Below are 14037 nucleotides of genomic sequence, written 5' to 3' on the forward strand. Positions count from 1 at the left end.
ACCAAGTAGTTTAAAATTATATAGATTTTTTTCTTTGAAAATACCATAGTCATTTAATAACATTAATTTCCATCACAATACTACCTAGCACACACCGACTTACAGGAGCACTGATTTCCTAAGAATCCAAAGGTGTTCACTCTGATGATCAGTGGAAGGACCTCAGGATACTACAGGCAGGTAGGAGGGAGAACAGTGCCATCTTACCATGAGCTTAATGGAGCTCACAAAGGAAAACTCATCACCAGATGTTGTGTTTTTACATTCATTAGGATTTATGGCAGATAAAGTTAAAACATCAATAACTTAAATATAATTATTGTTTAAGAAACTATGTGTTTTAAATTATTAAACAAAGGACCTCTTTTTGGACATGATAATAAAATAATACAGCTGGGGAAGGGTGGGGGGAAATAAATAAGATTTTCCAGGGCTCTGACTGTCTCTCAGTCCAGGTACGAAGGTTCAAGCCTTCAGGGCTTGGGGCTTTCGATCCAGGAGTTTATGGAATTCTGGACCCACTTCTGCTTGGGGTCAGCACAGACCTCGTTGTCCGCTTTGGTCTTGAAGCTGTGGGGAAAAGAGGGCACAGTTAAATGGAGTGTCTTGAGGATTTTGCCCAGGAGCTTGGCCCGTTGGCCCCTGGACATGATTAGCCCTTGCTCCCTGGGTGAGGAGCCTGGATGGGGACAGGAAGAAGGGGAAAAGGGAGGAAGAGGCCTCTCTTCCAGAAAGGAAGTTCTGTTGCTACTGCTCCAGGGGAAGCCTTCCTTTAGCTCCTGGCTAAAGGAACTTGGATGATCTGACCAAGCTTCCAGAAGAGCCTGGAGTGAGTATGGATTCCTTCTCATGGGCTTCATTTGTCTATGGGGTAAAGGGTCCTTTGGATTAGATGGCATATTTATCTGACTCATTTGGAAGTATAGAACTCAGATAGAATGTTTGGCTGACGGTGCCCGGGCATGGTCCACTCACATCACAGCTTCTTGGGGACACCGGCTGTTGGTGATTCTTGTGTAGCTGTCCAGCTTCTTGAAGGGGATCTTCTTACTGATCACAATAAAGCAGCAAGTGATTGGGATGGAAACTGAATCTGAAAAACACTTTGCAAAGCATCAGAGAGTTATAGTGTATTGTCAGCCTGCATTTGTAAGAGAAGAAGGAGAAGGTAGAAGACAAAGCAAATACACAAGTTCTAACTAAGACCTACCATTCCCTAGTTCAGAGCTTTAGTCCAGATCCCATAGATAAAATGTTATCTGTGAGTCAGTTTCCTCTGCTGAACTATGGGGCCCCTCATTGTTGACTGCAGATGGCGAAATCTTGAGTAACAAGATTAATCCTTGTAGCGTGATTTGGAGGGTCTACAGATCCAAAACCTCTGACCCTGGGAAGATAAGTTCTAAGACCTTGCTTCCCAGCTATTTGTCCCCATGGGCTTAGAGCCAACCTAAGTCACATGCTGAGATGCCTCTGGGTCCTTATCCTCCTTACACAGCCACCCTTCTGGGAGCTACCCTGGACCGTAATCCAACATTTGAAACCTCCAGCAAGAGTTTCTTCCTCTCTACTACTCCTGAAATGTCCTTCGTACCCACGATGAGAAATGGTTCTTCCTTCTGTGCCACATCTCCAAACAAGGTGAGGATTGTTGAGATAGCAGCTGCATTTCATGTCCCAAAGCTGGTGTTGAGAAAGATCGTGGAGCCTGGCTCCAGTGGCCTGGGCTTCTAGTTCTGGTTCTGCCTCTGACCAGTTGTGACATGCCAGCTCTTCTTAACTCCCCTCTGGATTTCATTCTCTCCATCTTTTTAATGTAGGCTATGCAGCAAGCATGGGATGACTCATGCCAGGTGTTAGTACCTGGGGTAGTTAAAATGTTAAGGCTTAAGAAGAGAGGAGGCTTATCTGGCTGAGCCAGCACCTGGGTGCTGAAGGCAGCTGCTGTGAGCAGCAGACACAGAAGTGCTGCAGAGACCTTCATACCAGAGGGTGAGCACGGGAGCTTCAGCCTGAGAGCTGGAGGTTTCTGAGTTGGTCTCAGCTTCTCTGCAACTCTGGCTCCTCTGGCTGATCTGCCTGCCTTTTATAGAGAGCAGAGCACATGGGCAGGGTCATGTCTAAGGAAGGATAAAATAGGCCCCTAAATGTGGTGAGTAGGTACCAGATCCTGGTGGTGATTTCCAAACACCGAGAAAAGGAAGTCGTGCAGTTTCCATCATTTGTTTAGATGGTGGGGCAGTGGTGGAAGGGTACGTGGTTATGCCCAGTAAAGTGTAGGAAGTGACCTTATTGGCCTATGAAGGGCTCTGATTTCTTTGAAATGGAACATGATCTGTTGGAAAGGAAGAGTAGAAGCTGAGTTGCTAACAGAGTGAAGAGAACCAAGTGCCTGACCCTCCCCATGTCCCGGGAGGTCTGGGATGGGGCCCTAAGGCTTTGCCTGGTCTCTTTATCAGATTCGTGTCCCTGCCATCCTAAATCAGTCAGGCTCCTTTAGAACCTCGTACAGGTAGCTTGATAGAACCTTAGCAGAACGATAGAATCCAGGAATCTTCAAGTCTTAATGCCCTGGAATGTTCTGTTGTGTAGCCTAAGAACTGGGCAGCAAATACCGATCTTTTAGGGTGGTGATTTCCAAATATTTTATCTAGACACTAAAGTTTCTTTCCAAGTGAAATGATATGCGGAAGCCCAATATATCATGCAGATTCGGGTAGAATGGGTCTGTTTGAAAAGGGTCTTTTGCTTTTGGTGTCAAATCTTTTGCCCATTAAAAAAAATTTCTTTTTTCTTACAGTTGACTTTAAGAAGTTCTTTGTATATTTTGTATTCAAGTCCTTTACCAGATATGTGCATTGCAAATATTTTCTCCACAGGCTGTAGCTTATATTCTTAACAATGGCTTTCATAGAGCAGAAGTTTTAAATTTTAATAAAGTCCAATTTATCAATGTTTTTTCTTTCATAGATGTTGCTTTTGGTACTATAGCTAAAATCTCATCATCAAACCCAAGTTTGCATATCACCTTTTCAATGAGTATTTCCAGATTTTCCACAAATCATTCAATATTCTCCAATAATCTTGAATGTTAAAGACTCCACAGGAGTCCATATATAAAGGCACCATAATTAATTGAAGAACTTCAGTTGGGAATTATATAATTTCCATTTTTTCACAATCATAAACAATAATTATGAGAAAACTGATGTAATATTATCATTAATGTCTCCATTCAGTTCCATAGCTAAGGGATTAATCAATCAAAATGTGTGGATAGAGATACACCAGAAATACATGTACACGTGGAGCAACTCCTACAGAACACCTACTGAACGCTGGCAGAAGACCTCAGACCTCCCAGAAGGCAAGAAACCCCCCACGTACCTGGGTAGGGCAAAAGAAATGCAGTGCTGTGATTGATTAGTGATGTCTGCCATGGGTACAGCAATAGAAAGTGGTACTACCTATGTAACATAGTTGCTATTCCTGGATTAAATAATATTTAAACTTTAATTTAATTCATTAATGATTGTTTGCAAAGTATCTAGTCAGAGACAAGAGAAGCTAGCAGGCCTGGCAGAGAAGCTTCTTAGCTGTCAGGAAAGGCAGAATAGCATAGTGGTTAAAATTCTGAATTTGGATACTATGAACACTAGTTAATATCTGTATCAGAGAAAGCACAAGTTATATAACTTCTTTGTACTTCAAATTCCTTACCTATTTTTTATTTATGTGGAAATGGGGTTTATTGTGAATATTAAATTATCTGATACCCAAAACTTGCTTTGCAGTGTGAGTAGCATATGGCAAGTGATCAATAAGCTAGCTGTCATCAATAGTCAAATAAGAAGGGTATGGTGTCTAGGACATGCTAGGAAGGGACCCAGAGTGTGGTTCTTGGTCTCTTGTACAAGTTCTCTCTGAAATTGCTTCCAAACAAAGATATGTGGTAGGGATAGACCTCTGGGAATATCTGTGCTATAGGTGAGGAAAGAAAAAGAGTCTCCCAGAAGCAGAGAAGTGCAGTCCTGGGATCCTGCCATGAACCAGAAGAGTGGGCCCCAGAGGAGATGGGGGTCAGACTCCAAGCCTGACACACCGAGGGGCACCAAGGTCTTAATTCTACAGGGAGCTCAGAGATCTCAAGTGGTAAGTCACTTTGATTATGAAATTTCCCTCTCTTGTTTTGTTTTTAAACTGAATTCGAGAAATCCCATCATAAAAGTTAAAACGAAACTTTAGGTCATGCAAGTTCAGCAGCTGTTTTTTTCCAGCAGCTTGGCTGTGCTGTTTAAGGAAGTGTTCATTCTGCCCTCTCTCTTTCTTTTCTCCTCCGTGTCTTCCCAATGAGCATCTTCGTAACGCAGTTTTGACAAGTCACCTATGGCTCAGTGGCTGTGAAGGGGCACCTGAGGTCAGAAACAACCTCTGTGAATAGAGGGTCAGAAATGGGTACCCTGCAGTGGAAATAGATCTGGATTCTTACACGGTTCTTTTTTTCTTTCTTTTTTTTTTTTTTTTGCGGTACGCGGGCCTCTCACTGTTGTGGCCTCTCCCGTTCCGGAGCACAGGCTCCGGACACGCAGGCTCAGCGACCATGGCTCACGGGCCCAGCTGCTCCGCGGCATGTGGGATCTTCCCGGACCGGGGCATGAACCCGTGTCCCCTGAATCGTCAGGCGGACTATCAACATCATTTGGTGGCTTGCGGATGAAACATTCATCTGTTCCCCGACCCCAGCCACTTCGTGGAGAATCTCTGAGAGGTATAGGAGGTGGCTCCGGTATCTGGTCTCTCTCAGGTTTGGGTTTCTTCAGACCCAGATACAGAGGGAGTTTGTGGATAAAGATCTGCAGAGTAGAAGAAGAGGCGTATTGGAGGGGGCTCTTATGCTCTCAGACCAGAAGGGAAGCCGCCAACCACCCCCACGGCACGTGCCCATTCCTGCGCATGCGTCCATGCGTCCCACAGATGAAATGCAACTACACAGCCCAAGAGTTCTTAAGTGGGTTAGGAGGCATCCTGACTGGAAAGAAAAGTTCTGAGGGCTTCAACCCTGATAGTACCTCACCCTTAGAATGCTTCCTTGGGACCCACGATGGGCAGTATTGATGAAGAGAGTCTGGGATCTACGCAACGTCAATGATGGGAGGATAAAATTAATTGGGCAACATTTCAACACTCAAAGACCTTGGCACTTTGACACTCTACCAGGAGTTGTAGTTCTCCCTCAGGTCTGTGAAAGGGAAGGTTGAAGTTGGTGGGAGGGAGGAGCGATACCTGGACAAAAAGCCAAATACTAGGATTGAGAGTTAACACAGGTTGGAGAGGAGATCTTCTTACCTGACGGACCCAAAGGGGCATTTGGTGGGTGTGGGGTGAGCGATGGTGTAGGTTGAGGTCTACGACGCTAAGGATGACTGAGAAGGTGACGAGGACCATGGTAAACATGAGGTATTTGATAATGACGGGGACAGACAGGGAGGTCTCAGGCACTTTGTCTGCCAGCAGCAGCAGGAACACAGTAAGGGTCAGCAGGGCAAAGATGGAGAGCCCCATCTTCTCTCCTTGGGGGACAGAGGGGAAGGCGAAAGGATTAGGCTTTGCCAGAAAGCAATCTCCCTGGCATAATCAGTGACCGTGTTTCCAGCCCACTCAAGGACAGGCTTTTGGAAGGGCCAACTGCATGCAAATAACTCCTACATTTATACCTCCAACCTGGACTGATTCCCCTAAATTCCACACTTGTATCCACCTGCCTACTTAACCTCTCCATTTGGGTGTCCACTAGACATCTCGAACTTCACATGTCCAAAACTTAATTCCCTCACCACCGACTCCCGCCATAGTCTTCCTCAGTTCACAAATGACAACTCGATCTTTCCTGTGGCTCAGGCCAACTCCCTTTGAGTCATTCTCAGCTCTCCTCTCTCTCATCCCATATCCAATCCATACCAAACCCTGTTGGCTCTACCTTCAAAATATATCCTGAAACTGATGACTTATCACATCTACCACTACCATCCTGGCACAAGCCACCATTACCTCAGATCTGAGTTATTATAAAGGCGTCCTCTTTGCTTCATCCTTTGCCCCGCTGCTGACTGTTCTCAACAGAGCAGCCAGATTGACCCCGTTAAAATGTAAACCAGATCATACCACTCCAGTGGCTTCCCATCGCCTTTAGCATAAAAGTCCATACTGAAGTCTACAAGGCCTTCCCATTAGCTCTCTGACTACATCTCATACTGTTTTCTCTCTTGCTTACTTCATTCAGTTATTACTTCATTGGCTATTTCTTGAATATGCAAGGCACACGCCCACCTCAGAGCTTTTTGCACTCACTGTTAACTCCTCCTGCTAATTTCTTCCCCCAGATATCTACCAGGGTCATTCTCTCACTTCCTTCAAGTCTTTGTTCAACTATTGATCAAACATTCCCTTTCTAGTGAGGCATTCACTGACCATCCTATTTTTAAATTGCAACCCCTGTGATAAACCATAGCGGAAAAGAATATGAAAAAATATATATATCTATAAATGAGTCACTTTGCTGTACAGCAGAAATGAAACACAACATTGTAAATCAACTATATTTCAATAAAATTGTTTAAATAAATAAATAAATTGCAACCCCTACCCCCATTCTCATCCTCCCCAAACCCTTTTCCCATTTTTCCTTCTTAGGAATTGACCTCTCCTAATATACTATCTAGGAATTCCCTGGTGGCACAGTGGTTAGGAATCCGCCTGCCACTGCAGGGGACGCGGGTTTGAGCCCTGGTCAGGGAAGATCCCACATACCATGGAGCAACTAAGCCCGTGCGCCACAACTACTGAGCCTGTGCTCTAGAGCCCGCCAGCCACAACTACTGAGCCCACGTGCCACAACTACTGAAGCCCACGCACCTAGATTCTGTGTTCCACAACAAGAGGAGCCACCGCAGTGAGAAGCTCGTGCACTGCAACAAAAGTAGCCCCTGTTCACCACAACTAGAGAAAGCCCCCGCGCAGCAACGAAGACCCAACACAGCCTTAATTAATTAATTAATTTTAAAAATAATAATATACTATCCAATGGGTTTATTTATTATGTTTGCTGACTGTCTCCCCACTAGAATATAAACTCCATGAGAGCAGGGATTTTTGTCTGTTTTATTCACTGATGTATTCCCAGTGCCTTGCACATTACAGATGTTCAACAAATATTGTTAAATGAGGGAGTGGACCAACCCCTGTAGCAGGAACTATATAGCAAATCGAAGGATCTAAAAATGAAACCAAGTATATAAGACTATGCCAGGTGACTGGTTATTACTGTGGCATACAACAGGCGCTGCAAACTTCATGGAAGCTATTGAAATAAGTAACTATTATGGTCTGTTCTACTTTAGTCCTGTAATATTGGGTTCTAAGATTTGCCTTGCTCCAGGAAGAAGGAGAAGTTACATGTGGAAGTGTGTTCTAGAGATGCATCACTCTCCTTCCCTAGACTGAGACAGGGCTTGATTACAGAGAGAAGGAAAGCGTGTGTTTTTTGTTTGTTTTGTTTTGTTTTGTGTTTCAGGCCACAGCAGTGAAAGCCCAGAATCCTAACCACTAGGATACCACGGAACTCCCAGGAAAGCATGTTCTGAATATAAGAGTTTAGGATATCAGTCTCTGAATCAGACTAGTACTAAGCAGGGTTGGAATAGCAACACTGCCTCTCTCTGTGTAATGTCAGGTGAATGACTTAAACTCACTTAGCCTCTGTGAAACGGGCAGACAATTCAGTACTTACCTCACAGAGTTGTGACGATTAGAACTGAGTTAACATATGTAACACATTATTTGTATTATCTTATAGCAAGTGCTCAAAATTAGAAAAGACTATACCTACACTTACACAAAGCTTACAGAGTACCAGGCATAGTTCTATTAACTCAGTTAATCCTCAATATAGTCCTATGTGGGAGGCACAACGACTGTCCTATTTCCAGATCAGGACACTAAGAGATTAAGGAATTTGCCCAAGGTTACTCTGTTAGCATATTGTGCTGTCTCCCAGAGAAATGTTGGCTATTATTTCCAAGGGACATAGGAGGTTAAGGGACTAGTAGGCGGCATTTGACAAGTGGGGGAGAGAGGATGCCAGGAATGGGGAAAGGGAAAGGAAGCGTTAGCTGAGCCTGGGAGTTTGTTGGTCAGAGGAGTGGCAGTTCCAAGGGTGAGATCCTAGGATTCTGAAGGGAAGAGTTCAGAAGTTACTGGGTGCAGAGAAGTGAGCAGCAGAGGGGAGGTAGAGCTTGAGGTTGGAGGGGAAATCTGGATGCAGAGGCAAAGGTTCTTCCTGAAAGGAAAACCTGGGTGAGATTGCTGAGGCACAGTTCATGAAGGCTTGAGTTGGCAGGAAAACCTTCCCTGTTTTATGGGTGAAGAGCAAGAACCTGAGCTATTGGTAAGAAGGAGTGCTGGGCCCCTTCCCCTCTTACCTGCATCTGGTGGCAGGTAGAAGACGAAGATGGCCAGAAGAGTGATGAGGATGCATGGGGCAATGACATTGACCAGGTAAAAGAGAGGCTTCCGGCGAATGATGAGGTAGAAGGTGACTGCTTCACGCCGTCTTTCCCCCCCTCCCCTAGGATCCACTGGAGGCTGGATTAGCCGAGAAGGCTTGTGAATAATCTCCCATTGACCATTCTCTTGGGGGGAGTGGGGGGAGAAGAGAAGGTGACACAGATGTGGAACCTGTCTTTGTTTGTGCCAGATACGGCTTTCTTTTCTTTTTTTGTTTTTGTTTGTGTGTGTGTGTGTGCCTCACTGCGCCACCGCGCTGCTTGTGGGATCTTAGTTCCCCAACGAAGGATTGAATCCGGGCCCTCAGCAGTGAAAGTGTGGAGTCCTAACCACTGGACCGCCAGGGAATTCCCAGATATGGCTTTCTCTGCCACATCCTAGAGCAGGGGGGACTGATGTAATAAGGGGCCAGCTATGGTCCCTGGGCTGGACAGCCCATCTCTAATAAATTTGAGCAAGTCTCAATTTCCATAACCACAAAATATAGACAGTTACACCTATCTTGCTGAACCCACAGGGACTCACTGAGGGAGTATATTTATCAGCCTGTTAGAAACTGGAAATCGTAAAGCCCATGGACATGGGAGCCAAGCCCACTCACCAATAAAGTTGCCTTCATGAATGTGCACTTCCTGCCGCTCCTGCCCATCGGGACCCAAGCTGGTCTGCAGACTGACTTCTGAGCTGTCATAGCTATAGGAACTGAACACCATGGTGCAGTTCTGCCAGTCAAAGGGGAAGTAGGTGACCTGGATGGAGTGGAGAGTCACTAGAGCTGCCAGAGAGCTGGTCAGGGCTGGGGGAGTTGGGGAGGTCACAGGGCAGACAGGGGTCAGAGGATATGGTGCACCAGGGAGATAGGGATCACCAGGGGGAGATCGCAGAGAAGTGGAGTCACAGAGGAATAAGAAGGTTATGCGGGGAGGTCATGGACAATGGAGGGGGGCGGTCACTGAGGAAGACTGGAAGTCAATGAAAGTGGACAGAGAAGATGAAACTCAACGGAAAATCAGAAGGGTAGAGAGACGTGAGGGTCATGGGGATAATGGAGGAGGGATATCTGAGTGAGGGTTTCTAGGAGCGCCTTGAGCTTCCCAGGTGGGGCCCGGACACCTGGATGCTGCAGCTGCTGCGATAGATGCCCGGGGGCTGCCAGCGCACAGAGCCGTCGGAGGACACCATGACTCTGATGTCCAGAGCAACATCAAAATTTCCGTCGTTGCTGCCGGGAAAGAATCTTCTCATCTGGGATCAGGCCCCTCCCTCCGGAGGCCGCGCCCCTCCAAGGCCCTGCCCCACCTCCCAGACTCTGGGAACATCCTTACTTGTTTAGGAGCACCACGTCTGGTAGCCACACGGATTCGGCAGTGATGCGGAGTGAATCGATGCCCTCTTGCTCCTCAGGGTCCCAGCTCAGCCTGTAGTCAGTCCACTCCTAGGGAAGCAGAGGCTGAGGGGCCGTCTGGGGCTGGAGGCTGGAAGGAGTCTTGGGATGTGCTGAGGAAGCCTGGGCAGGGAATGCAAGGGAGGAGAGCCGCGCAGGCATGGTCTGTGGTTCTGGAGGCCGGGGCTCTGTTTAAGACTACACCTGCACTCTTTGGGACCCTATCAACTAATTTCCCCTTCTCTCTCACCGGGCCCCAATTTCTTCTTTCTGTAAAAACGAGGGGGTTGCACGCTAGCCTCTAAAACAGCGGCTTTCAAACTGCAGTTAACGACCCTTTTCATAGGTCCGGAATCAAATGAGTGGCCCCAAACCAGTGTTAAAAAAAATTTAGAATTAAAAATGCATGGAATGCAGCTCCCATAGCAAAGATAGGTATTGTTTCCTGAAGCTTCTGTTTCAGTTATAAATGTGTTTTCTGAGGTCGTGATGCAAAAAAAAAAAAAAAACAAACAAACTTACTGGGCGGAACTTTCGAGGAAATTGTAAAGGCAGCGGGATGCCCGCCCTTTCCCACCCTGCGGGGGTCTCCGTACCAGGTCTAAGTAGACCTTTGTGCTCATCTCCTCATCCTTCTCGTCCTAGAAGGGAAAAGTTTAAAGGGTAGGTATGATGTCAGTGTAGAGAAATGAGGGGCTCGGTGGGTAAACTCTCCCTGGAAACTCCCCTCTTTTTCTGAGTCGCACCCTCTTGGGTTCAAGCTCCACCTCCTACAAACTGCGTTGGCTTAAGCCCAGCCTCTATCGTAAACTTCCTGCTGGCCGTACAGCCAGCCAGTTCATTTACCAGTCCCGGCCCCGGCCGGAGTGAATCTCTGCCCGCTGTTGTTTATTGACCCTGTCCGGCACCAAGGTCCGCCCCAGCCTGTGACCCCGCCTCAAGGTCCGCTCTCCTGCCTGTCCATCGAGGTCCGCTCTCCGGCCTGTCCATCGGCCCCAGCTCCACTTTGATATCAGCCAACAGGCCATTTCATCATCCTGCCCGGCTCAATCCTGGCCGGTCCAGCAGCCACGCCCACAGCTTGTCCATTGGTCCGATTTCGACCCAACCTCTACTAACGGCCCGTCAGTCACCCAGCCTGGCTTCGCCCCGGGCCCCGCCCCCAGTGGTCCCTGGGTTCCGCCCTGCCTAAAGCCACGCTCCCCAGCCGGCTAGTGGGCCAGACCTCAACTCCCCGCGTGCGCCCTCACCAGGCTGATTAATTGCGCTAGGCTGAGACCAACGCTGACCCCGACGCGGTCTCCCACCTCCCGCGCCGGCCTCACCGAGCTATCATAGCCCGAGAAAAGTTTCTTGCGGAGTCGGCCCTCCGCCTCTGAGCCGCGGGCGCCTGGAGGAGGAGAGAACTGAGTGAAGCCGTGGTGCTCGGCCACGACCTCTGGCCCTGTCACTGCCCCTTTGACGCCCAGACTTACCCGGGGCGAACGGCGCCCCCAACGCCCCCAGCAGCAGCAGCAGCAGCAGCGCCCCTGGGATCATAGCCCGCCCGCGTCGCTCAGTGAGTCCGCTTGGGTGAGCCGCCAGGACAGCCAGCGCAGGAGAAGTGACGAGGCGCCCAGGAATGTGCACCTGTTATTGGGGGGCAGCCGCCAGCCTACCCGCCCCGCCCCTGGGGCTTGATCCCTCCCCGAGCGACTGCCAAAGCCTGCTACCCACAGATGGCAGACAACACTTCAATTGTATAAATCGTCTTTAATTGAGAAAGCACGGAGTGGAGACTGGTCCCCTGGGAGCAGAGCCTTTCTGGATACCTAACACCCAGCTGAGGTAAAGCAAGTTCTATTCAGTTAGAAGCTGGAGGGGTGTATGAGGTCTAGAGACCAAGAGGCCCTCACCCTCCTTGGCCTGACCTGTAGGGGAGAAGGGTGGGACTTATTGCTGAATTGGTGTCTCCTCATTTGAGGGGGGTCAAAGCTATGTCCCATTTGTCTTTTCTATTCTAGACCCATTACCCCAAAGACCTCAGCTTTACAGGAGACCTGGAAGGAATTCCTGCTGAGGTAGCTAAGTGTTCATGTCCCCCCAACCCAGGCACAGGTCCAGTCATGACATGGTTCTGGCCACTTTCCCATCCTAGCTGCCCTTCTATGAGCCAGGGATTCCTTCCAAAACTCCTCTGCCCTTCCTCAGCCTCTGTTCCCTGGCAGGGCCCCAGCTGAGTTGCAGGAGCTAGAAACTGCATGTAAAAAATAAGGTGAGCATTCTATAGGAAGAATGAGAGTTTTGGGAAATTGTCTAGGGAAAACAAGAAGTTCTGGATGATCCATCCAGAACTTAGTTCTTTGTGAATCATAGCTGGGACCTTTCCAGAGCTCCTGCTGTAGTGGGATAACTGAGGACATGGAAAGGAGACGTGACCCACGAGCGTCCCCCCCCCCCCCCCCGCGCCCAGCAAACTGGGGGCTGGCGAATAAGCCAGAACTGCAAACAGTCCTGATTTCTTTGAGCCCTCCCCGGCAAACCGGAGGCATGCGAATAAGCCAGAGTTGTGAACAGTTCTGATTGCTTCGAGCGCCCCCCCCCCGACAAACTGGGGGCCTGCAAAAGAAGCATTGCGTGCTTTGGGCCCTGATCCATGAGATGTCCTCAGTATAATCAGAGTGGTGGGAACGCAAGAAAATGTCCTTCTGCTACTTCAGTATAATCAAAATAATGGTGGGAACTTTCTGCTGTTCTTGCGCTCAAGGATGAAGCACGGCAGGTGCTCACAAAAGCCAATTATTGCTTGTATAATTAATAAAAAACATAGCTTGCTGTTTCGGCACTTCTAAAATGTTAAAAAAAAACAAGTCTCAAAGTGTAAACCTAGATAATACTTTAATAAAAGTTACCACAACAAGACAGACGGCGCTGTTTTGCCTGAGCGAGCGGCAGCCCTCTACTGCTGTGCTTTGGCACAATTCATCTCGTGTGATGAGCTTACTTTCGCCCCTGTCCTAAGAAACTACAACACCTGCTTAACAGGTATCACGAGACAAGGTGGGAGCGTGGGTCTAGAACTCTTACTCTAGACCAATAACATGCCTATATAGGCTCTAGTTCCATCCTAGAGGGAAGGGCTGAGAGTCGGGGTCTATGTCCTAGAGCTGAGATTCAGAAGGAAGTATGGCTCCGTATGTGTCTAGAACACCACGCTCTAGAACTGGGTGTCTCTGGGGTAAGAAAGTTAAACCTGTGGTGATCTGAGACTGGCCCAATTCAGGCCAAGACCAACAGCTGGACAGGGCCCAAATCCAGCCTCTCTCTAGTTAGAAAACAGGGGTCCATCTGGGTGAAGGACAGAAGGCTGATGGATCCAGAACAGAGCCTGGCAGCATGCCTGTGTTCCAGCACAGACCCTGGGTGCAGAAATGGCCCTGGCTGGGGTGCCTGGTGTTCCAGAACCTGTCTGCAACAAGGCAAAAGGTGCAGTAGCGAAAGAAGGAAACTAATCCTGAGCTGCAGTGGACCTGTAAGTCTATGGCTTGGTGGCCATGAAAAGGGCAAAGGGCTCCAGGAACTGGCTGAGCCCGGGGTGGGGAACATTTATGCCCTGGTTTTGTCAGTTTTGGAACCCGCCGCGCCATCTCGGGAAAAGGCTTTGGAGGGTGTGAGTGTGGAAGGAAAGAAGTGATCAGCCAGGACCATTTTCAGACATCCCCCTCTCTGACCCCTTTCCCGGGCCCAAGGATCTAAGGGTCTCAGCAGCCCCGGAAGTCATGGCCGGCCCCTAGGCTCCCTCAGGGTAGAGCACCTGGTGGGACGTGGCTGCTCAGGGCATGAGTGTGGCAGCAGGGGTGAGAGCAGGGCCAGAAGCAGGGCTGGGAGACAGGCTGCGGTGGTGGCGAGTGAAGGGAGCCTCCAGTCCGGGGACTACATGGCAGGGGCCAGGGGGACTGGAAGGGGAGGTCTCAGGGACACTGTGGAGAGAAGGCCCCTCAACCTGTCCTGTCTTGTCGATCCGGGGACGGCTGGCGCTGGCTCCGGTTCCAGGCTCCTCCCTCCCTGTACCCCACAAGCGGAGCTTCCCCCCACGCCCGGCTAGGCGTCCC

At 48.7% G+C, this 14037-nt stretch overlaps 1 protein-coding gene across 2 annotated transcripts; it reads right to left on the minus strand.

Moving 5' to 3' along the window:
* Positions 1 to 473: 473 nt before the first annotated feature.
* On the minus strand, positions 474 to 11485 carry LOC132415095 (C-C motif chemokine 8-like). 2 transcript variants are annotated; one of them, XM_059998213.2, is made up of 12 exons: positions 11422 to 11485; positions 11197 to 11336; positions 10543 to 10587; positions 9888 to 9997; positions 9676 to 9784; positions 9164 to 9311; positions 8478 to 8687; positions 5347 to 5570; positions 4490 to 4853; positions 1912 to 2083; positions 976 to 1053; positions 474 to 570 (listed from the first exon to the last, which is right to left on the minus strand). In XM_059998213.2, exons 1-12 carry the CDS (start codon positions 11483 to 11485, stop codon positions 474 to 476), a joined length of 1761 nt encoding a protein of 586 aa, XP_059854196.1. The 2 variants fall into 2 exon arrangements, with proteins under 2 accessions (XP_059854196.1, XP_059854197.1); XM_059998214.1 differs by lacking the exons at positions 4490 to 4853; positions 5347 to 5570; positions 8478 to 8687; ... (4 more) ...; positions 11197 to 11336; positions 11422 to 11485 and having other exon boundaries at positions 976 to 1096; positions 1912 to 1996.
* Positions 11486 to 14037: the final 2552 nt, after the last annotated feature.

This window comes from Delphinus delphis, chromosome 19 (assembly GCF_949987515.2).
Source record: "Delphinus delphis chromosome 19, mDelDel1.2, whole genome shotgun sequence".
Taxonomy (NCBI): Eukaryota; Metazoa; Chordata; class Mammalia; order Artiodactyla; family Delphinidae; genus Delphinus; species Delphinus delphis.

Excerpts from the sequence above, each read along its gene's own strand:
- LOC132415095 (XM_059998213.2), bottom strand. The coding sequence starts at position 11,485 with ATGATCCCAGGGGCGCTGCTGCTGCTGCTGCTGCTGGGGGCGTTGGGG. Across the intron at positions 5,571-8,477 it reads CTACCTGCCACCAGATGCAG|GAGAGAAGATGGGGCTCTCC; the intron begins GTAAGAGGGGAA and ends CTGTCCCCCAAG. Across the intron at positions 4,854-5,346 it reads TGCCCCTTTGGGTCCGTCAG|ATCTTTATCCACAAACTCCC; the intron begins GTAAGAAGATCT and ends TCTACTCTGCAG.